The 25,120-nt window shown below is 43.2% G+C and overlaps 1 protein-coding gene across 1 annotated transcript; it reads right to left on the bottom strand.

Annotated features, from left to right (window-relative positions):
• Nucleotides 1-15,177: 15,177 nt before the first annotated feature.
• LOC121287612 (testis-specific serine/threonine-protein kinase 6-like) lies at nucleotides 15,178-15,990 on the bottom strand. Its single transcript, XM_041205539.1, has one exon. It carries the CDS (start codon nucleotides 15,988-15,990, stop codon nucleotides 15,178-15,180), a length of 813 nt encoding a protein of 270 aa, XP_041061473.1.
• Nucleotides 15,991-25,120: the final 9,130 nt, after the last annotated feature.

A 25,120-nucleotide genomic window follows, 5' to 3' on the forward strand; every position in this document is an offset into this window, starting at 1 on the left:
GCATGCGCACACACAAACACACTGACTATATGTAGAGAGGGGAAGTGAAAACAGGCCATATTTTGCTCCCTGAGGCATGCACCAGGGGCCTCAAAGTTATTGTCTTTATGAATGAATAGTGCAGAGCCTGGAGGGTGCCAGTTATACAGATTAAAGCTATGTTTCCATTAATTTGCACTGATCCTCAGTCACTGATAACATAATAGAGCTGAATTTCCTGATTGCGGATTTAAGCAATGAGCCAATGGTGGCAAGAACAGGCCTTCCAAACCTCCAGACACACAAAACGTGAATTAGATTAGCGCGTATAAAATATAAGTAGCAATAAGATCAATATAGCAGCACTCCTAATATCCTGGGCTAACATTCAAACTTTAACCAACAAACTAATTAATCAGTTATTGCATTTGCTATTTCTGGGATCCTGCTGTGTCTACAATGGCTCCTACATATACAACAAAAATGATGACACTCTGAAAAGTAATTCATTTGTTGTGAAGCATTTTGGAGCATTCTGAGGACATGAAAGACACTGTGTCAATTCTTTTTCTTTTTTGGCTTTGCTTTGCAAAGGCCCAGGGAGCTTTGTGAGATCTGAGACTCTGGTCGGATGCCCTGAAAATAGACAAACAGCTCTTCTAACATTCATTCAGTGCTGACCACTATGGTAATAAAGTTGTGGACGAAGGCCAGTGATGCATTTGAGACAATCGCGCGTGTTTTTGAAGAGATGAGGTTGAGGGATATGGTGGGCGGGTAGGATGAGAAATTGGGATTGATGGATATGGTGAGTCGCTGGGTTTGAGGGACATGATGAGTGGGTGGGATTGAGGAATATGGTGAGAAGGTGGGTTAGCAGGGACTAGATAGGATAAAAAAAACCAGAGCCCACTCCAAAACAAAACTCTTTTTGTCCTGAATGCAGCAGGACTTGCACTTTGGCTCAGATTTATGGGTCTTGAACTGATACTGTTTTCATCTACATCCTGTTCTCATCTGCGACACCATTAATCAGAAAACAGGTCAAAATCTTTTTCTTCTTTTCACCTCCTTAACCCAGTTGAGCCAAGATCAATCTCACCTCCCTGCAAGGATAAATCCCATCCCACACTGTTGGCCAGATGGAAGGTGAGCATTTGTGGTCATACCTTCATTTTCAAGTGGTCATGACACACAGAGAGGCTCAAAAAAAAAAGGACTCTCTGTGACATCACCAGATTAACAACACTGAAAATCCCATTCTGACCTCACTCACACGGCAACGGCCCATTTAGCACCCATCCTGGGACCAACCTCTGTGTTTTTGTAAGTGTGTGATTATGTGTGACTGGGTGTTTGTGTCAATCCCCACTTCTCTCACTTACAATTGTCAAATTTATTTTTTTCTCATCCCAAATAATCAGTAGCATAACCATTTTAAGATGTTCTCCCAACAACTCAAACCATTCTTTCAATGCGTGAGCTGCCGGTTTAGCTAAAGCTCTGACCCACAGATTGTGCGCCAGCTGTGTGCTTTAAGAAACTAGTTGCAGTGGAGTCAATACTTGACCAGGGTGGCTTGCATTGGTCTGCACTCTGCAAACTGATCTCGAGAGGTAAGTAGACAGTACTGAAGACACAATGATGGGTTGAATTTGTTTAAACTGCATGTAGATGTTGGGAGGAGAGGAATGGTACAGTCGCAGCCTGAGATGCTGACAGTGCCTTTAATGAATGAGTAACACTGAAGATTGTCATTGGTGCCATTTTATTTTTCTTGCGATTTTTGACCTCCCAGGACAGGTACAGCACAAGGTTAGATACAGAGCAAAGCTCCTTCTGCACTGTCCCCATAAAGCACCCCCAGAACAGGTACAACATGGGGTTAGATGCAGAGTAAAGCTTCCTCTACACTGCCCCATCAAACACTCCAAGGGATACGTACATCCCTTCAACCTGGGCTAGATCTACATCCATTCCCCAGAAGTAGACATTCTGCATGTAATCTTCAACTATACGATTGCACTGCCCATGCAATAGATGTGGATAAACAAGTTAATTTACCCTTTTAGCTCATCAATAAAGAACTGGGGCTAAAAGGGTTAAATTACGGGGACAAGTGACATAGACTTGACCTCCAGTATAGAAGATTAAGGATAATCTAGTTGAGGTGTTTAGAGACAATTTTTAAAATGATTTTTTCTTGGGATATGGGCATCACTGCATTGTCCAGCATTTGTTGTCCACCCCTATTGTTCTGCAGAAGGTGGTAGTAAGCTGCCTTCTTGAACTGTTGTGATACATAAGGGGACATAATTTTGCCTTTCATGGGTGATGTCAGAAAGCATTTCATCACACAATAGATTATTGGGTTTTTTTTTCAGATTCAAAGTGGGTGAATGGAGTTAAGATGCAGATCAGCCAAGATCAGATTGACTTTTTTTTATTCATTCGTGCAATGTGGGCTTCACTGGCTAGGCCAGCATTTATTGCCCATCCCTAGTTGCCCTTGAGAAGGTGGTGGTGAGCTGCCTTCTTGAATCGCTGCAGCCCATGTGGTGTAGGTACACCCACAGTGCTGTTAGGGAGGGAGTTCCAGGATTTTGACTCAGTGACAGTGAAGAAACGACAATATATTTAGATCATAAGATGTAAGAGCAGAAGTAGGCCATTCAGCCCATCAAGTCTGCTCCGCCTTCAATGAGAGTGTGGCTGATCCTCAACTCCACTTTCCTGCCTTTTCCCCATAGCCCTTGATTCCAAGTCAGGATGGCGGGTGACTTAGAGGGGAACTCCCAGGTGGTGGTGTTCCTATCTATCTGCAGCCCCTGTCCTTCTAGATGGAAATGGGTCATAGGTTTGGTTGGTGCTGCCTAAGGAGCCTTGGTGAATTCCCACAGTGCATCTTGTAGATGATACACACTGCTGCTACTGCGCGTCGGTGGTGGAGGGAGTGAATGTAAGTGGATGGGATGCCAATCAAGTGGACTGCTTTGACCTGGATGGTGTCGAGTTTCTTGAGTGTTATGGGAGCTGCACTCATCCAGGCGAGTGGGGAGTATTCCATCACACTCCTGACTTGCGCCTTGTGGATGGCAGACAGGCTTCGGGGAGTCAGCAGGTGAGTTACTGGTTGCAGGATTCATAGCCTCTGACCTGCTCTTGTAGCCACAGTATTTATATGGCTAGTCCAGTTCAGTTTCTGGTCAATGGTAACCCCCAGGATGTTGAGAGTGGGGGATTCACTGTTGGTAATGCCATTGAACGTCAAGGTGCAATAGCCAGATTCTCCCTTGTTGGAGATGGTCATTGCCTAGCACTTGTATGGCGTGAATGTTACTTGCCACATGTCAGCCTATGCCTGGATATTGTCCAGGTCTTGCTGCATTTGGACATGGACTGCTTCAGTATCTGAGGAGTCGCGAATGGTGCTGGACATTGTGCAATCATCAGTGAACATCCCCACTTCTGACCTTATGATGGAAGGGAGGTCATTGACGAAGCAGCTGAAGATGGTTGGGCCTAGGACACTGCCCTGAGGAACTCCTACAGTGATGTCCTGGAGCTGAGATGACTGACCGCCACCAGCCACAACCACCTTCCTTTGTGCTAGGTATGACTCCGACCAGTGGAGAGCTTCCCCCCCCAATTCCCACTGACTCCAGTTTTACTAGGGCTCCTTGATGCCACACTTGGTCATATGCGGCCTTGTTGTCAAGGGCAGTCACTCTCACCTCGCCTTGTGAGTTCAGGTCTTTTGTCCATGTTTGTACTAAGGCTGTAACGAGGTCAGGAGCAGAGTGCCACTGGTGGAATCCAAACAGGGCCCCTGGTCAGTGAGCAGGTTATTGCTAAGAAAGTGCTGCTTGATAGCACTGTTGATCACCCCTTCCATTACTTTACTGATAATGGAGAATAGACTGATGGGGTGGTAATTGGCCTGGCTGGATTTGTCCTGCTTTTTGTGTAGAGGATGTACCTGGCCAATTTTCCACATTGCTGGGTAGATGCCAGTGTTGTAGTAGCTGTACTGGAGCAGCTTGGCTAGGGGCGCTGCAAGTTCTGGAGCAGAAGTCTTCAGCACTATTGCTGGAATATTGTCAGGGCCCATAGCCTTTGCAGTATCCAGTACCTTCAGTCGTTTCTTTGATAGCACATGGAGCAAATTGGCTGAAGACTGGCATCTGTGATGCTGGGGATCTCTAGAGGAGGCCGAAATGGATCATCCACTCTGCAGTTCTGGCTGAAGATTGTAGCAAATGCTTATCCTTTGCAGTGATGTGCTGGGCTCCCCCATCATTGAGGATGGGGATATCTGTGGAGCCTCCTCCTCCATGAGCTGTTTAATTGTCTACCACCATTCACAACTGGATGGGGCAGGATTGCACAGCTTAGATTTGAACTGTTGGCCGTGGGGATTGCTTAGCTCTGTCTATCACTTGCTGTTTATGCTGTTTGGCACGCAAGTAGTCCTGTGTTATTGCTTCACCAGGTTGACACCTCATTTTTAGGTGTGCCTGGTGCTGCTCCTGGCATGCCCCCTTGCACTCTTCATTGAACCAGGGTTGATCCCCTGGCTTGGTGGTAATGGTGGAATGGGGCATATGCTGGACCATGAGGTAACAGATTGTTTTTGAGTACAATTCTGTTGCTGCTGATGGCCCTCGGAGCCCTTGGGTTTCTAGATCTGTTTGAAATCTATCCATTTAGCATGGTGGTAGTACCACGGAGCACAATGGAGGGTGTCCTTAATGTGAAGGCAGGACTTGGTCTCCACAATGACTGTGCGGTGGTCACTCCTACCAATGCTGTCATAGACAGATGCATCTGTGGCAGGCAGTTTGGTGAGGATGAGGTCAAATATGTTTTTCCCTCTTTGTTCCCTCACCAACTGCCACACACCCAGTCTAGCAGCTATGTCCTTTAGGACTCGGCCAGTAGTGGTGCTACCAAGCCACTCTTGGTGATGGACATTGAAGTCCCCCAGAATTCAATTGTGTGTGTGAAGAAAAATGTTCTGGTATCTGCTAAATTTTCCTTTTGCCAAGTTTGGTCTCCTTAGTGCTTCCTCCAAGTGGTGTTCAACCTGGAGGAGCACTGATCCATCAGCTGAGGGAAGGTGGTACATAGTAATCAGCAGGGGGTTTCCTTACCCATGTTTGACCTGATGCCATGAGAATTCATGAGGTCTGCAAATGATGTTGATGGTGACTCCCTCCCCACTGTGCCACCACTTCCACTGGGTCTGTCCTGCCAGTGGGACAGAACATACCCAGGGATGGTGATGGTGATGTCGGGGACATTATCTGTAAGATATGATTTCATGAGAATGACTTTGTCAGGCTGTTGCTTGACTAGTCTGTGAGACAGCTGTCCCAATTTTGTCTCACAGGCCCCCAGGTGTTAGTAAGGAGGATGACAGGGCTGAGTTTGCCGTTGTCGTTTCCGGTGCCTAGGTCGATGCCAGATGGTCCATCCGATTTCATTCCCTTTTTGTGACTTTATAGCTGTTTGATACAGCTGAGTGGCTTGCTCAGCCATTTCAGGGTGCATTTAAGAGTTAACCGCATTGCTGTGGGTTTAGAGTCACATGTAGGCCAGACCAGGTATGGACGGCAGATTTCCATCCATTAGTGAACCAGATGGGTTTTTACAATCAATGGTTTCATGGTCATCATGGACTTTTAATTCCAGATTTTTATTGAATTCGAATTCCACCATCTGCCATGGTGGGATTCAAACCCAGGTCCCCAGACCGTTCCTCTGGGTCTCTGGGTTACTAGTCCAGCGACAATACCATTACGCCATCACCTCCTATTGCCTACTTGTTTTAATTCCCTACCCAGAATCCAATTGTGTGTGCGTGAAGAAAAATGTTCTGGTATCTGCTAAATTTTCCTTTTGCCAGTTTGGTCTCCGTTGCTGTATCTTTTCAGCTTGGGTTTAGTTTGTAGTTCTCGATTTACCTGATCACTAGTCCATCCTCTTAGGTCAGCAAGCACAAGGGTGAGTGGTGAGTTTACATCCACCTGAGAGGGCAGATGGGACCTCATCTGAAAGCAGGCACCTCCGACAGTGCAGCATTCCCTTAATCCTGAACCTAAGACATTAGCCTGCATTTTAGGCTCAGCTCCATACTGAGGCTTTTTTTGTTGTCAGGGAACAGAAATTCATGCTATTTTCGAAGCAGTTTTAGTCAATAGTAATCACATGACCATTGTGCATGTGTCATTTTCTAATCAGCTGATTGACTATTAGTGGTCACATGGTGAACCTGATTCATTGTTCCATTGGCAGAGCAATGCTAATCCAAAAAACAAGGTAGGGGTTACAGTTTGTGCACTATAGTGACATTGGCCTCCTCACCCAGCTTTTGTTTGAGGGAGTGGGAGAACTTCTTTTCCTAAAAAATATATAATTCATAAAATTTGTAAAATTAGATTACTTAACAGTTCAAATTTGACATTACATAAAGTGCAATACAGTTCAGTTCTTTCAATCCAGTACATGAAGTGCTCACTATGCTCACTGTTACAAAGTATATTTACAATGTACATTTGAATGGATTGGGAAAAATGTTTATTTTACCCTTATCTTAACGAAATGTATGAGTGGTCATGGTTGTCTGTCTCCCAAGTCTGCAAGTTTGTGTCTGTTTCTGAAAGTGAACGTGACCTGAGACCTTGCTGGCAGAAAGGGTAACATAGCAGAATTTTTACTTTGTGCCCAGCAAGATAAAGCTTTCTTGCCCCGTGTTCCTAAATAGTCTGGTGCCCGGCCCCAGGCACACATTGGCTGGTGAAGTTCTCATAATCTAAAATAAAGGCAAAATACTGCAGATGCTGGAAATCTGAAACAAAAACAGAGAATGCTGGAAAAACTCAGCAGGTCTAACAGCATCTGTGGAGAGAAAGACAGAGTTAACGTTTCGAGTCCATTTGACTCTTCTTCAGAACTAAAAAGAAGTAAAAATGTGATGAAATTTATACTGTTTAAGGGTGGGGGGGGGGTTGGGGGGTGGGGGGGGGGGGGGGGGGGGGGGGGGGGGGGGGGGTGGGGGGGGGGGGGGTGGGGGGGGGTGGAGCAGGTGAAGCTGGATAGAAGGCCAGTGATAGGTAGAGGCAAAGGGTAGATTGACAAAGATGTCACGAACAAAAGGACAAAGGGGTGTTAATGGTAGTGGTACTGGCTAAAGGAGGTGCTGATGGTGGCATTAAGGTCAGAAAGCAGAATGTGGTAATAGCAGAGCAAGGGTAAGCGCTATGGAAAGAACAACATGAACAAGTGACAGATGGCCCTAGTGGGGGTGAGGTGGTGGGAAAAAAGATCGAAAATAGGATAGAAGAGTCATACGGACTCAAAACTCTGTCTTTCTCTCCACAGATGCTGTTAGACCTGCTGAGGTTTTCCAGCATTTTCTGTTTTTGTTTAAGTCTCGTACTCTGTTGCCCTCACTTAAAGGTGGAACTTTACCCCTCTAACTTATCAGCATTGATCGATTTTTAGAAACTGTGTCATCATTTTAGGCCTTAAATTAGGCAGTTTAGATGTATGGTTTTGGTCCCTGCATCCATAATAGATTCAGTTTATTATTAAAGCTCCCTCTGATAAACCTTTGATTTAAGTCCTCCGATTGTCTTCTGATAGAATCATAGAAGATTTATGCCACAGAAAGAGGCCACTTGACCCGTCGTGTATGTGCCAACCAAAAACTGAGCCACCCAGCCTAATCCTACTTTCCAGCGTTTAGTGCAGGTTACGCACTTGAGGTGCATATCGAGAAATCTTTTAAATGTCTTCTGGGTTTCTGCCTCTACATTCAAGCAGCATGTTCCAGACAACCACAACCCTCTGGGTGAAAATATTTTTCCTCATCTTCCCTCTAATCTCTCGACCAATCATTTTAAATCATTGCCCCCTCATCACTGACCTCTCTGCTAAAGTAAGCAGGCCTGTTCCACAATAGGGCTGCCAACTTTGGCCAGAGGCATTTCTGGAGGTTTGATCAAGTCATGTTCTGACCATGTGACATCTGACTGTGTAACATCTAATCACATGACATTTGACAGCATTGTATCTTAATCACGTGATGTCTGACTGATTTACGTCTGGTCACCTGATGGCTGCAAAGGTTATTGGACTTTTAGTCAGGTCCCCTGTAGTTTTGCTTCAGCAGCTATTGTGCGAGAATTTCTGAGAAGTAGGAGGATGCACATGAGCAGAGTGAGTGAAAACCACCAGGGAAAAAGAGGGAGGTCGAGAGACGGGAAGAATTTTGATTCTCCAGTAATTTCACTGAAATTACCATGATAACTAATGTTGTCAGATTCTCCTTATAACCAACAGGAGTACAATAACTCTCATACTCTGGTAGTAGTAAGTATAATGTACAGGGCCTCGGTGGGTAGCACTCTCTTCTCTTAGAAGGTTCTGGGTTCACGTCTCACTCTAGGACTTGAGCACAAAAATCAAGCTGACACTCCAGTGCAGTACCAAGGGAGTGCTGCTCTATCGGAGGTGCCATCTCTCAGTTGGATGTAAAAGATCCTAGTGCTCTATTTCAAAGAAGGGCAGGGGAGTTCTCCCTAGTGTCCTGGCCAATATTTATCCCTCAATCAACATTACTAAAACAGAGTATCTGGTCATTATCACATTATCACAGGATCTTCCTGTATGCAAATTGACTGCCATATTTCCTACATTCCAACAATGCTTAAGACCAAAAGACATAGCCGCAGAAGTAGATCATTCAGCCCATTAAGTCTGCTGCACCATAAACTGGGATCATGGCTGATCTGATCATCTTCAATTCCACTTTCTTGCCTCTTCCCCATAACACTTGATTCCCTTACTGATTAAAAACCTGTCTATCTCAGCCTTGAATTTAGTTAACAAACCAGCCGCTACAGCACTCTGCAGTGAAGAATTCCACAGATTGACTACCCTCTGAGAGAAGAAATTCCTCCTCACTTCTGTTTTAAATGGGCGCCCACTTACTCTGAGATTATGCCCTCTGGTCCTAGTCTCTCTCACAAGGGAAAACAACCTCTCAGCATCTACCCTGTCAAGCCCCCTGGGAAGTTTATATGCTTCAATAAGATCGCCTCTCATTCTTCTAAACTCTAATGAGCACAGGCCCAACCTACTCAATCTCGCCTCATAAGAAAATCCCTCCATCCCTGGGATCAACCTAGTGAACCTTCTCTGGACTGCCTCCAATGCCAGTATACCTTTCCTTAGATAAGGAGACCAAAACTGTTCACAGTATTCTAGGTGTGGTCTAACTAGTGCCTTGTATAGTTTTAGCAAGACTTCCCCATTTTTATACTCCATTGCCTTTGAAATAAAGGCCAACATTCCATTTGCCTTCCCTATTATCTGCCAAAATGCTAGCTTTTTGTTATTCATGCACGAGGACCCCCAAATCCCTCTGTGATACAGCTTTCTGCAGTCTTTCTTCATCTAAATAATATTTAGCTCCTCTATTCTTCCTGCCAAAATGCATAACTTCACAATTTCCCACATTATATTCCATCTGTCAAGTTTTTGCCCACTCACTTAACCTGCTTATATCTCTCTGTAGACTCCTGTGTCATCCTCCTGTGCCTTCCCACCTATTTTTGTGTCATCTGCAAACTTCGTACATTCACTTCCCTCATCCATGTCATTAATATATATTGTAAATAATTGTGGCCCCAGCACTCATCCCTGTGGCACTACACTAGTTACAGGTTGCTATTTTAAAATTCCCCCCTTATCCCAGCTCTCTGTCCACTTTGAGTTAACCAATCCTCTATCCATGCTAATATACTACCCCTCAACACCATGAGCTCTTATCTTAAGTAGCTTTATGTGTGGTACCTTATCAAATACCTTTCTGAAATCCAAATATATTACATCTACTGGTTCCCCTTTATCCATCCTGCTTGTTACCTCCTGAAAAAATTCTAATAAATTTGTCAGGCGTAATTTCCCCTTCATGAAGCCATGCTGACTCTGCTTGATCATATCATGTATTTCTAAACGCTCTGCTACTAAATCCTTTATAATAGGCTCTAACATTTTCCCAATGACATGTTAAGCTAACTGGCCTATAGTTATCTTTTTTTTTTACTCCCTCCCTTTTTCAATACGAGTGTTACATTGGCAGTTTTCCAAACTTCTGAGACTTTTCCAGAATCTAAGGATTCTTGGAAGATTACTACCAGTGCATCCACTATCTCTGTAGCTACTTCCTTTAATATCCAAGGATGCCACCAATCAGGTCCAGGGGACTTATCAGCCTTTAGCCTCATTACTTTCCCCAGTACTTTTTCTCTAGTGATAGTTATTGTATTTATTTCATCCCCCACTTTTGCCCCTTGTTTATTTAGTATTTTTGGAATGCTATTAGTGTCTTCTACCATGAAGTCTGAAGCAAAGTATTTATTCAACTCCTCTGCCATTTCCTGGTTCCCTATTATTATTTCCCCAGCCTCAATCTCTAAGGGGCCTATGTTCACTTTGGTCTCCGTCTTCCTTTTTATATATTTAAAGAAGCTCTTATTGTCCATTTTTATATTACTTACTAGTTTACCCTCAAAGTTTATTTTCTCCCTCTTTATTATTTTTGTGGTCATCTTTTGTTGGTTTTTAAAACTTTCCCAAGCTTCTGGGTTACCACTAATCTTTGCCACATTGTATGTTTTTTCTTTCAATTTGATACTATCCTTAACTTCCTTCATCAACCATGGTTGGTTTATCCCCTTCCTAAAATCCTCCTTCTTCACTGGGATATATCTGTGTTGTGAGTCATGAACTGTTTTCTTAAACATCTGCCATTGTTCATCAACTGTTTTTTCTGCTAAACTCCTTTCCCAGTCCACTCGAGTCAACTCTGCCCTCATTCCTTTGTAATTACCCTTATTTAAGTTTAACACCGTTGTTTCTGACCCAAGTTTCTCACTCTCAAACTAAATGCTAAATTCTACCATGTTATTATCACCGTTTACTAGGGGATCTTTTACTCTGAGATCATTTATTAAACCTGCCTCATTACACATTACCAGATCCAAAATACCCTGATCCCTGGTTGGATCCACGACATATTGTTCCAGGAAACTGTCCCGAATACACTCTTTGTATTGTTGCTTGTGGCTAACTCTGCCAATTTGATTTTCCCAATCTATATGAAGATTAAAGTCACCCATGATTAATGAACTGCCTTTTTTTACATGCCCTCATTATCTCCTGATCTATTCATTGTCCAACAGTATAGCTATTTCTTACCTCCACCCATATGGATTCTACATCTTCCGATCCAAGATCATTTCTTGCTATTGTACTTATTCCATCCTGTACTAACAAAGCTACCCCACCACCTTTACCTTCCTCCCTTTTGAAAAGTCACATATCTCTGATTTAATTCCCTGCTTTGATCTCCTTGTAACCATGGTCTCCATAATGTATTGGCTGTAATTTTTTGGCTATAAAACTCTTTGAGACATCCAGTGGTTATGACAGGTGCTACATAAAGGCAATTATTTCTTAAAATATTAACTTAGACAAGCAGTGATCCTTTTAACTCTTCGACATTAACCCTGAAATCATAACATCTATCTCCCTGCTCTGACAAAGTAGTCTTCAGGCCCCACAATCAATCCCACTGGTTCCATCTCGCCTTGGATTTGATTTCGCTTCCATGTAAAAGTGACGACTCTAAGCTGGGAGCCCCCATTGGAGATTGGCCTTCACACCTCAGAAGCCACCAGCACAGGCTGACATGAACCCAACCAAGAGATCACACCAACTAGGGGCAGTGGGCTGAATGTTTAGGGTATTTTCCACAGGGCTTACCATCCTAACCACAGTTCAGCAGCAACATTTCCAAATCATTCTCTCAGTTTGGATTTGATAAAGGAGAATTTCCATAGAAACCATAGCATAGGAGGAGGAGGTCATTCAGTCTTTGGTGCTGGTGAACCCTCCTGTAACCCCTTTCCTCCTGCCCAGCTCATTTTATATTCCTCCTTTTCAAATATTTATCCTCTTTCCTTTTAAATTAGGTTTTACTTTCTCCCACAATAGCCACGTGTGGTTAAGCCTTCCATGTTCTAGTATATCTCTGTTCAAGAGACTTCCTTCTCCCTTCATTTTCCCAGTGGAAATCCTCGGTCTATGTCCCGAGTTACTCACTGTAAATCTCCAGGTTTCAGTGGCTCTTTTACTGGCTGCTCCCCTGTTGGTGCTTCCCCCAATCACCACCTCACTGATGCTCCAGGCTCTGCAGAAAACATCATTCCCACCCTCATTCCCCAGCACTTTTATCTTCTCAGGAACTGTGAGCGGTGGCAAACCCATTTTGGTACAAAAAGGTATCAAGTAATGGGTTACGTTTCCAGTAGCTGATGAGCCACTCAGGATGGGAGTTCAAATCCCACCATGGGCAAGTTGTAATAATGAAATTGGATAAATCTGGTTAATTTGTTGGTTGGCACAGGGAATATTGGCAACAAAAGCTGTTATAAAAACACAACAGGTTCACTAATGTTGGCTAGAGAAGGGAATCTGCCACCTCTGCCTGGTCTGGCCTGCATATGACTCCAGTTGTCCGCTGTGTGGTTGACTCCCAAAGCACTCTGGGTAAGTGAGGATGAACAATAAATAAAGCGCAGTCCATATCTCAAGCATAAATTATGATTGAATATGTAATGTAATAAGCACAGGCAATTGACATGAGTCTGTGTTGTAATCTGTTAGGATGTACACTAAAGGACCAGTTGAATTCTCTCACCAATCCCCCAGTTGATGCTTTGTTTTAAAAGTTTCAATGTAATGGAAAGGTTTGTTCATACAATCCAAACTGTGGAAATAATTGAAAGCAGGTCAGTTGGGATGGATGAAAGCATCCTGCTGGTTTAGCTCAAGGTCCAAAGGTGGTAGGGTCATCATTCATTATTCCTTCATTGTCATGAAGCTCTGTGGGAACACCTTCACTACATTGGGCTATGGAGATGGAGCAGATAATGAGACTGAATACATTGCTGTCCAGCACAATCACTGGCCTTGACCTGTTTCTGTGCTGTACAATTCTATGATTCCATCCTTATAAGATGTCCAACCAACATCACTGGACAGAAATCAGGTGCAGAAACTTTGAGTTGATTTGTGCCTGTTACGAAGGGGAAGGTTGAGCGCAATTTATGTAACCTGGCCAATTGCTCTGCTCAATATCAACCAACGAACAGGCCATGCAACTTTCCCAGTCTGTATGACATCAACATTGAGTTTTCACAGAAGTATCCATTGTGGACAGAAGGAGAGTAAAGGTTGTCTTCCCCTCCCACCTACTTGATCGTTCATCCATCTGAACTTTGGGCCCAGTCTAGTTGCCCTGGAAGTGAAACTCAGCCCCCTAAACTTGGCTTTTCTCCAGCCTTGAGAGTGAGTGAAGGTTACCCATGAAAATTCATCTGCATATCTGGTATCTTCTGGAAAGAGCAGCATTGACTTTCATGCTCATTCAGCTAGCCATCCAATTGAGCAGCAATTAAGCTGTCGGCTGAAATTGACCATGGGTTGAGAAGACTATGCATTTTACTTTGGAAAGAATTAAAACTACAAAGCAGGCTACAAGTTTCAGTCCTCATCTTCTAAATGCTCAGTTCAGGACAAGGGGTGACAGGCACTAGTAAACCACTTGGATCCTTGCCTAAATGACAAGCTAATTGGCAAGCTTCTCATTACATACATGACTGGATTGGATTCTGTTGATCCTGTTCTGCACCCCCCACCCCCATAGTGCGCACACACCCCCTCACCCCAGTAGTCTTCCAACTCTCAACCTTTCAAACTCATGAATTGAAAATGGCTTCTTAACTGAGTTGGCGAGGCAGAGCCCATTAGTAATGAACTAATCCCACTGTCCAACTTTTTGCCTCCGACACTGAGTCAGTGGCAAGTGATGGGAAGGAAATTATTCAAACAATTCAGTGTCAGCTATGGCCCGATGGGTAGCACTATCATCACTGAATTAGAAGATTCTGTGTTCCTGTCGCTCTGTGTTCATGTCCCAAACCAAAGGCTTGAGCACATAACCCAGGCTGGCACTCCCAATGCCAGTATTGAGCGATTGCTGCAATATCAGAGACACCATTTTGCAGATGAGATGCTAAACTAAGGCCCTGTCTGACCTCTGAGGCAGATGTAAAAGATCCCAAGACATTATTTAGAAGAACAGGTGAGTTCTTGCCAGTTTCTGGGGCCAAAATTTATTTCTCAAACAACGGCGCTTAAAATAAAATAAGCTAGTTTTTATTCCCATTGCTGTTTCAGGGAAGTTGCTGTGTGCAAATTGGCTGCTGCGTTTCCCACATTAGAGCAGTGACTACACTTCAAAAGTTGTAAAGCACTTTGGTATGTCATGAGGTCGTGAATGGTGCTATATATATGCAGGTCTTTTTTCCTTTTCCTCTCATTCTCCTTCTATCCTTGTGTATTTCTCTCCCACTCATGTTCATGAGACTCTCTCTCATGACAGCACCTACGATGCCTCCTTCCAAACCTGCGACCTCTAAATCCCAGAAAAACCAGGCCAGCACGGACTCCAAGTCACATATTTGAAACTTTATCACTGTTCCTGAATTGTCACTGGGTCAGAATCCTTAACTCCCTAACAGCACTGTGGGTGTACCTACATTACATGGACTGCAGCAGTTTAAGAAGGCAGCATCAACCTCTTGAGAGTGATTAGGGATGGACAATAAATGCTGGCCTTGCCAGTGATGCTCACATCCCATATACAAATTTTAAAAAAAGGAAGCTAGCTATTAGTTCACTCGGACAGTTGCCAATCTTTGGAATTCACTGTCCCAGAGAGGTTTGGATACTCACCCATTGAGTATATTCAAGACAGAGGCCAAAGTGAATTAAAAAAATATGGGGATAGAGTAGGAAGGTGAGTTGAGGTTGAAGATCAGTCATTTTGTTGAATGTTGGAGAAGGCTCAATAAGCCAAATAGTCAACTCCTGCTCCTATTTCTTATGCTCTTATGCTAAGTCTGTGTATATACCCAATTTCACCTTTTTTGATAACCAAAGTCTGGTTCAAAGAAACTTTTCTTTGATTGAAACCAACTTACCATCTTGGAAAATTTAGAACCATGCCTGCAGGAATAATGCAACAAGGCTCTTGTTTGACCCTCTTTAGAGCATATTCCTTTATTTGCGTTCTCTAAACCATGCATGTCTTGTAACTTGGTTAGCCGTTGGACGCATCGGTGGACTGAACGTTAACAATTTCTCTATCAAAGACTGGCACTTCTCCTCTAGAGTAATCTCTTCTGGATAAATTACACCCATAAGCTGTTTTTCTGGTAACTTGCTGATGCTGGAGTCATTGAATGGCATATACCCGGTCACTATCACATATAGGATGACTCCCATGCTCCAGATATCATACTTTTTGGGGTCGTAAGGGACACCCAGGAGAACCTCAGGAGGAGAGTAAGCTGCAGAGCCACAGTAGGTAGTACTGAGCTCTGGGTAGCCTCGGCTCTTCCTCCCAAACCCAAAATCTGCCAGCTTCACCTGCATCTGCTCTGTCAGTAGGATGTTCTCACACTTGAGATCTCGATGGACAATGTCACGTTCATGGAGGTATTTGATGGCTTTGGTGACTTGAGAAAACAAGCACTTGGCTTCCTGGCATGAGACACAGGTTCTTTGTTGGATCAACTGTAGAAGATTTGTAGAGACCAGCTCCATGACAATGTAGACTTTCCCATTGCGAACCTCAATAAACTCATAGACATGGACAATATGAGGATGCTTGATCCCTCTCAAAATGGCCAACTCCCTCGGCAAGAATTTAGTGGCGAAATCCTTTGGAACTTTCTTCCTATCGACCACTTTGATTGCTACATTTTTGTTGTACTTTTTTGAAATGGCCTCTTTAACCTTGGAGTAGCTGCCTTCTCCTATAGTTTTTCCCAGTTTATAACCTAACTGTGCTAGTAGTTTGCTCCCCGACATGTTACACGGCCATCTTGGTAAGGCAATACCCTGATGAGCGAACTTGTCCAATCAATGCGTCTGCTGTAATAATTTGCAGTTGTGAAGTTTCCCTTGTGTCACATCCCCATCCCATCACCTTTTATAGACATGTACCCAAATGCTTTCAAAAAATATTGACTGCAATAATTTTGCAGTGAGATATAAATTGCTTTGCCACTTCCAGTCATCAACCTGACTCCCTTCACCCGAATTTTCCAAATTTGCCAACCCTTTGTGCCCTCATAATGGAGTGCAGCTCCACTCATTCCAAGGCACAAACATGTTCATTTTTGCCTTAAGGGAAAGAAAATATGGGATTCATTTGCAGTTCTTGTGCTAAAAAATAGAACATTTAATTGGTAAATGTACCAGGTTTGTTTCTGCATTTCATAGTCGGAGGTGACCCTTGACCTCAACTCTTATGAGTTATGAGATCACCCTCATCAGTGATAGGATAGCTCATGTTGCATCACCTAAGGCAGGCAAGTTGGGTGGCCAATGGGCAGCTTTTCCTGCTTGACTTGCAGTTATTTTCTGATTGGATAATCTTCCTTCCTTGAGATTTCTAATTGGATGATCTCAAGGAACATTGGCTCTTGCTCTCCTACTCCTCCAACCTGATCTTCCTGGCTCATCCAGAGTCACAATCCCAGTGGAAATATCCACAGTCACTGTAAAAAGGACTTCCAGGGAAAGACACAAACCAGGGAGTCTCACCATCAGACTTGTTCAGATCGGGAGGAAGGCTTGCCCCATGGGCTGGTGGCTGTAGAGAACCCCTCAGGTTGTATGCCTGACATGGAATGTACATTGTGAATATCAAGAGGATTGAAATTGTATTGAGGTATCTCAGAGTAGAACATGCTGTATTAGGAGAAGTAATTGAATTCTATTGCGCTTCCTGTAATTTTCAGTTTGGAATGTTCTGGGATGTACTTTTACAAATTTTATGAATAAGGTATATTTTTGAAAAAAACCTCTGCTTAAAAGAGGAAATCAAATTTTGCTTAGAGCTCATATACGCCCTAAAATATTGGTTAAAGAAGATAATAATGATGAAAAACCCTGAGAATGTCAAAATAATCATTACTCAGAGACAATGGACACAACTGTGAAAGTTATGTAATGCGTCAACAAACACTGGTTCAGTCCCAACTTGAGTTTTTTGCTCTGTTCTGGTCATTACACTTTAGTAAGGACATGAAAACTTTGGAGAGGGTGCAGAAGATTTGAGGGATTGTAGTTACATAGAGAAACTGGAGAAGTTGGGGTTGTTCTCCTTAGAGCAGAGCAGGCTAAGAGAAGATTTTGTAGGAATGTTTAAAATGTTTAAAGTAATTAAGGCTTTAGATAAAGTAAGTAAAGAGAAAGTGTTTCTGATGGCTAAAGTGTCGATAACCAGAGGGCACAGATTTAAGCAAAAGAACCAGAGGCAACATAAGGAAAAGCATTTTTATGCAACGAGTGGTTAGAATTTGGAATGCACTGCCTGATAGGATGGGTACATACTGATTCAATAGTAACTTTCAAAAGGAAATTGAATAAATACTTAAAGAAAAAGTTGCAGGGCTATGAAAACTCCTGGATTGTTCTTTGAAATAGTACTGTGCTGTACATTTCTATGATCCTACTTCTGCTATTAAAAGATATCACCATTTATAAGCAGGGAACGAACATGATTTTGTTTGTCTTTTAACACAGCTTTTCTCACTCAGGCTCCTGCATAGTCGAACTCTTATCACTAACAGCTCCTTTCAAGTGGGAAATCTCACCTTCAAGGTGGTCTCTTAAAGAAAAGAATCTCTTCCTCGAAAAGCCTTTGAACAGCACGTGCAGATGGTAAGATTCCCTCAGCCCATGGTGAAGCTCTCTGAGGTGGTTTAAAGAAATCTGGAGATTTATCCTCATTGGGACATTCTCCCATTATTGTTCCAGGGTTGGTCTTGACACCATTTGGCCACATTAACCCATTATTAATCGTTCCTATGTTCTTGGGACTAGTGTGCTTTTGGTGAAAGGATAAACACTATTGTCAAGATCCACCACCTCAGTAGACTCCGTGGGCTGTTTTCTCTATTGTTCTGTTTATTGAGAAACCCCGTATAGGTTCACAGCCTGTTGTTCAGGAAAATCACCAACATTCGAGAGAGCACAATAGAGCTGAGAAGTTCATGAGGAAATAATGGGTTGGGTGACACCACATTTGGGTTTTAAAACCCTGCATCTCATGGACAGGAGGGAAGATTGTGATGGAGTTGAGGAGGTGGACAGTTTTGAGGTTCTGACAAAGAATGTATTCAAATGGGAGGCAGTGCAATGAATCTTGGTTTCAAAAGATAAGACACTGCAATAAGTAACAGCATGGCTGAAGATCAGAGGAACAATGACCACAATATTATTGGTTAAAGTAGGTTGGTATGAAGGGAGTCAGACGGGAGACCAGAGATGAGAGAAGAATCAGTCAACACTCTTCTTGTATCGTGTCATGGAGTGTCCAAGGAGTGTTAGAAAAGCACCCCAAAATAGGATTTAATTATTGGATAGATGTTGGCTTTATTGAAGAGTCAGTAGAATTGATGGAAAAGATGCGTTGGCATGAAAGAGTAAACAGATCTTTTTGGTGATTACTTCAGTGACAAAGGAGATATGGGTGTTGAATGTGACACAAGAGGATTTAGTGAGAAAATAGGGAAAATTTGCACAGCTGAGCCCAAACAGGAGTCACCAGGTAGGAATCAGGAGTCAGGATCTGTGATTACTTAGTTCCCCTTCCCAGGAGAACTGAGGCAACAGTCACTCCTGATAACATCTCAGGCTCAGATCAACAGACCAATAGTCAATGTTAGTAGAAACCAAACCTTTGGGGAGCCAAGGCCAATTCTTACAGTGAACAGGGCACAGAACAAACTCAATTTGTAGTAACAGTATATACTCAAAAAAAAAGCTGGAAACACTCAGCAGGTCAGCTATAGGCTGTGGAGAAAAAAGCAATTCCTTCACTGTTGCTGGGTCAAAATCCTGGACCTCCCTCCCTAACAGCACCGTGGGTGTACCTACACAACAGGGACTGCAGCTGTTCAAGAAGGTAGCTCACCACCATCTTCTCAATGGCAATTAGGGATGGGCAATAAATGTTGGTCTAGACAGCGATGCCCACATCCCATGAATGAATAAAAAAAGTAGGGTTAACGTTGCAGATTGATGACACTTTCACTGCCTGAATGTTCTGTTTATATTTCAGATTTTCAGCTTCACATTATTTTGCTTTGGTTTTTCATTAACAGTAATTCTGAAGAGAATGTGCTCACTCGAACTATTTTCACAAACACCAGAAAGTGTCCGAGTTGTGTCTAGTGACAGTGTGACTGCTCTGTGCTGAGGACTGCCATTGCTAAGCTCTGGAATTCTCATCCAAAACCCCCCTGACTCTACCTCCCCTCTTTTAAGATGCTTCTTAAAACCTACCTCTTTGACCAAGTGTCCTGGGTGTCTCCTTCCATGGGCTGGTGGTCTATCGTTTTTGTCTGACTATATTCCTGTGAAGTGCCTGAAGTGTGATGTTTTACTACATATAAATTCTAGTTTTGGTGGTGGATGGGATTTGGTATACTTCTGGACCAACCAGATGGATGATAATGGAAAAGACCATTAGTGTCTGCTTGGTCCCAAAGCTTGTAAAATTCCATCCACTGCTATCTCTCAGAGCCCTCAATCACTTTTCTTGTCAACTATCTGAAGAGTGTCCTGGGGAATTTCCCTACACTGGCTCCTTTGGTCTTCTGTAGAGTATTTCAATCTAAATCATACCAGAACTTCAGTTATGTGGAAAAACTGGAGAACCTGGGATTGTTCTCCTTAGAACAGAGAAGGTAAAATTTAATAAAGGCTTTCAAAATCATGAAGGCTTAAGGGTGAGTAACCAAAGGGCATAGATTTAAGATAATTGGCAAATGAACCAGAACTGAGATGGTAAGATTTTTATTACACAGTGAGTGATTATGATCTGGAATGCCTTGCCTGAAAGGGTGGTGGGACCAGATTCAATAATAACTTTCAAAGGGGATTTAGAAAATATGTGAATGGGAGGAAATTTGCAGGGCTAGTAAGAAAGAGCAGGGGGGAGTGTAACTAACTGGATAGCTCTTTCAAAGAGTGCCCAGTCCTATTCTGTCACATTGTGTAGATCCAATCATTACTGCTGGCAGTAACCTTGGTAATTGATAATCTGTTAGTCCGGCCATCGTAGAGACATCGGTGTCATACAGGCCAGTCACTGGAGTGACTGAATGCATCCCAAAGCCTCTCCACCACTAGGTCTATTGGAGACTCATTGATGAGAATTATTGCTGTAATTAATTAACAACTCCATTATTGTTGTAGAATTTTAATTGGCTCCAACGTTAGTTTCCTTGTCTGTGGAAGTCCAATATAATATATACTGGCTGGTTAACATGAATATCATTTAGTAATTGAATCTTTGGAAGTGAACATTCCTCTGTATATTTTATCAGATGTTACAAGTCAGTAGTCTAAATGTTCACACTTGTATGTAATGAGATGTGGGTGTGCAACAGTGGAAGCCATGTTTGTGGCCTAAACCAGGTGGTTGTGTCATTAGCATGTTCATTTCTTCAATCTTTGCAAAGGCAGATCAAAATAAAACTCCAAGAGACTTGTTTAGAATTGATCATTTGTTTTATTCCACAGTAAGTTGAACATGCAAAGCAATAGTCACAATCAGGTTCTCTTACTTCAAACAACACAATTTATCTCCACAACAGCTACTAGATGGCAAAAAAGTACTTTATTGGCTTTAAAGTGCATTGAAACTTCCTGAGGTCATGAAAGGCACTATATGAATGCAAGTTCTTTCTTTATTGCCATTTGATTATAGAAAAATAATGAAGATACTTCACTGCCTCCCTTCAGTGGGTTGTTTTGATTGGTTTAAACAATGATCTCTTCTGCTTATAGGCCAGGGCAGGAGCTCCTCTTTTTGCAGATCCCAGTCTATTCTTAGCCTTTTATCGACTGACTCTGCGCAGCGACCTTTTTGCAAAAGCCAGACTTGTCTTTTTTTTGGTATCTGTGTTTGATGGTTCTTAGCACTGGCTTCACAGAGACACTGAGATCAAGGGGGTTTCCGGCACAATGGATGAGAGGCGTGTTTCTGATTAGCCAGACAAGCTAACAAACCCCATTTATTGCCTGGTCTCTGGAGAAACAATTCCTGTTTAGTCCATTTATCTGCATGCACTTGTTTCTCTGTTAAAGTACACATTGCTCTTAAAACCCCTGGCTTATCAGTAACTATTTCCCCAATTATTCGGTTTGGAAAAATGATTCAAAATCATGGTATATCCCTCCTAATTGTGCTCCCCCTTCCCCTCCGTGGTCCCTCGTGGATGAGCTATACAGCTTGTTCGCAAAGACTGGGTGTTCTCTTCAGAGTTAACCTATCTACACTGCCCGTCACCACATAACTTCCCAGCTTACGTGGCCATCACATCATTGACTCTCTGCAACCTACGTTGCTCCTTTTCTCAGTTCTCTTCTGCTCTTCATTCCTCGTGTTCTGGTGGAAAAAATCCAGAACAAGGGAACATAACCTTAAAATTAGAACTAGGCCATTCAGGGCCAATGTCAGGAAGCACTTCTGCACAGAAAGTGTAGTGATAACCTGGAACACTCTTCTCCCAAAAAATCTCGTGGAGGCTGGAAATCAATTGAAATTTTGAAGACTTACTATGGTGGAATTTTATTAGGTATGGATACTAAGGGGTACCGAACCAAGGCAAGCAGATGAAGCTAAGATACAGATCAGTTATGAACTGAATGTTGGAACAAGCTTGATGGGCTGAATGGCTTCCTCCTGTGTCTATGTTCCTTGGTTTTAATTTAAGCTTCTCACTTAAACTTTTTTGCTTTCTCATTGGCTGCCAACCTGGCAAACTCATGCACAACTACCTATTGTTTGAGCGTTATTCAATGTTGCTATTTCTATTCCATTTATCATTACATTATGGGTATTTCAAATCACCTTAATCACAAGAATATTATTTTTACCTGGAGTAATATGTACAGCTTTGATCTTCTTACCCAAGGAAGAATATATTTGCCTTCCAGAGGGTGCAGTGAAGGTTCACTAGGTTGATTCCTGGGATGAGAGGGCTGTCCTATGAGGAGAGATTAAGTAGAATGGCCTATACGCTCTGGAGTTTAGAAGAATGAGAGGTCTTCTCATGTAAACGTATAAAATTCTTAGAGCGCTTGACCTGATAGACACTGGGAGATTGTTTCCCCTGCCAGGAGAGTCGAGAACTAGGAGGTCATATCTCACGATAAAGGGTCAACCATTTAGGACTGAGACGAGGAGAAATTTCTTCACTCAGAGGGTTGTGAACCTTTGGAATTGTCTACACCAGAGGTCTGCAGATGCTCAGTCATTGAGTATATTCCAGATGGCGATAGATTTTTAGGCACTAAGGGAATCAAGGGAATAGGGTGGCAAAGTGGAGTTGATGTAGAACATCAGTTGAATAATGGTGCAGGTTCAGGGGGCTAAATGTCCTCCTCCTGTTTCTATTTCTTTTGTTTTTATGTATTTCAATATTGCATGTTGCTTTTAACCAACTTCCAAATTTATATAGATAACATTTTGAATTCAGTTGAATTTTTGCACTCCCCTCACCACCCCTCCCACCGGCTCCTCCCCACTATACTTACTTTTCAAGGAGTTGACTCACACTCCCTTATATCATATATTATAATACCAGAACCCCAGTGGAACCCTGAGTTAAACCCTTCATACTGTCACACACGTTTCTTCACTCTCTCTACTGGCAGACGGAGTTAACATGAGGTGGCTTAACTTTATACTTAGTTCCAGTTATCTGTGTAACAACAGAAAGATAATGATAACACTTTGTTACCCCACATCATGGTTTGACTTAAAGAAATTAATCTCTATGTTCTGACCTATCACCTAGGGTACAACTCCCTTTCCCTGCAGATTACTATTTTTTCAAAACCAGTCTTGGCCTGGCTGTCCATGCAGAGATCTGTTTGCAAAGTGCAGACTGCCTTTTTTGGAATCTCTGTCTTTAAGAATTATCACTGGTTTCACAGGCAGGCAGACTGAACTCAAAGGATTTCCAAAGCAATGGGTGAAAGATGTCTTTCTGGTGACCCAGATTCCATAAGGGAGATAAATGAAGTGATGATATAGGAGAGCCATGACTAACTGAAGGCTTGAGGGGCTGAATGGCTGACTTCAGTTACTAGGGATGGAATCGTTCCAGGTCTGCACTAAGTGTGGTAGCGGGCGGGTAAAACGTTGCAATGGTGGGTTTTCACACCGTATCATCCCAAACCCACGCATTAATTATGCATTCCTGGGAAACATGCTGTTTCCAAGGCGGGTGGGCTGTCATTCACCCACCATGCTTCATCATGCCAGGCGCCAAATTTACAGTCCAGCCACATGCACATGTCTCAGTGCTTCCAGCCCATGACCACTGCAGGGAAGACAAAAAGACTGCAACGCCCAGATTTAGTGACGCGTTACTGGAATGCTTTTTGGAAGCCATGACGGCCCATCGTGATGTTCTCTACCTCAGCTCTGGCCACAGGATGGGCAGCAGCATGACCTACCAGGCATGGGAGGTGGTGGCAGTGGTGATTAGTGCCAATGTTGCACAGAAGAGGTTGGCCATCCAATGCTGATAGAGTATGAATGATCTCATCCGTGCAGCCAGGGTAAAACCATCTTATCACTCTAAACTCACACACTCAAGCCCATCACACATTCACTGGCATCTCACTTGTTGCCAGCTCAAGGGGCATCACCACTCACTCTCTCACACAAACCCTCACATGTCCATCTGGCCTCATCACCTCTGGAGACTGCCTCCCCAGCCCTCACCATCTTGAGGCCAATTGCACAGATCAACATGTGCCCCACACACACCCTGGGATACCCTCCTTCCCCAGTACGACCCTTGCCCTGCAGCCTCTTCCCTTGCCTGAGGCCACTTCTCCCTCTACATTAAGCAAGCCCTAGCCCTGAAGCCATTGATAAGCCACCCACATACGGCTGGTCTGGTAGGTACAGACCTGCCGGTGAGCCCCCCTAAAAGTGATGTGGTGTTGCCTGTTAAGCCTGGTGCTGATGACTCCAAGTGCTGACTGAAGCAAGGTAGGTAAACAAACCTTGAAGTTCTGAGCAAAATGCAGCCTGCCGGATGCACATTGCTTATGTGCTGATGTGAAACACATTGGTGTGTTTTCCTGCCAACGCGGGCAGATGATCCAGCGGGGTGGGGGGTGGAGGTGGAGGTGGGGGTCAGTCTTGTGGGCAGGCCTAATAATGATATGCTGTATGATATGATATGTATTACAATGAGGTGCCCGAAGTCCCCTGGCAGAGAATGCTGCCCACCATCTGTGGGCTGAGCGGATGATTGCAAACTGATTTCACACCATTGTGAAACCGATCGTGCCATATTGTCTGCTCATGCCACCGAACATGCCTGATGCAGGCAAGGAAAATCCCGGCCTATGTTCTTTCTTAAGATAATAAATTGCTTATTAATTAGTTGTTGAGAAAATCAATTTCTGTTTGCAAATCTTTTGAGCTCGTCTTTTCAAAAAAAAGTTGTGAGAACATAAATTGCTCTTGAAAACCAACATCAAAAGAAATTCCTTTCAGCAGATAGATGACTAAAAAGTTCTGAAAGGTGGTATTAGGTAGTTGTATATTTGGATTGCTCGATGGTGGAATGTTGCCCAGTTCCTAATGGATGTGAAAGATTTCCAGTAGCATTTCATTTAATACATGTTGATGAACTCTATTGTTTAATTAAGGGCAAGTTTTCTTTCTCCATTCTCTCCTTCCCTTGTGCAAAAACAATAGGATTGATCGGCACTTGATCCACCACCTTAGATATTCTCTCCACTACTGGGACACAGTGGCAGCAGTGTGTACCATCTACAAATGCATGGCTGCAACTCACCGAGGGTCCTTTGATAGCACTTTCCAAACTTGCGACCTCTACCATCTAGAAGGACAAGGGCAGCAGATACATGGGAACACCACCACCTGGAAGTT

Source organism: Carcharodon carcharias, chromosome 14, assembly GCF_017639515.1.
Source record: "Carcharodon carcharias isolate sCarCar2 chromosome 14, sCarCar2.pri, whole genome shotgun sequence".
Lineage (NCBI taxonomy): Eukaryota > Metazoa > Chordata > Chondrichthyes > Lamniformes > Lamnidae > Carcharodon > Carcharodon carcharias.

What these genes read in the sequence shown, in the direction of transcription:
- LOC121287612 (XM_041205539.1), bottom strand. Translation starts at nt 15,990, where the DNA reads ATGTCGGGGAGCAAACTACTAGCACAGTTAGGTTATAAACTGGGAAAA.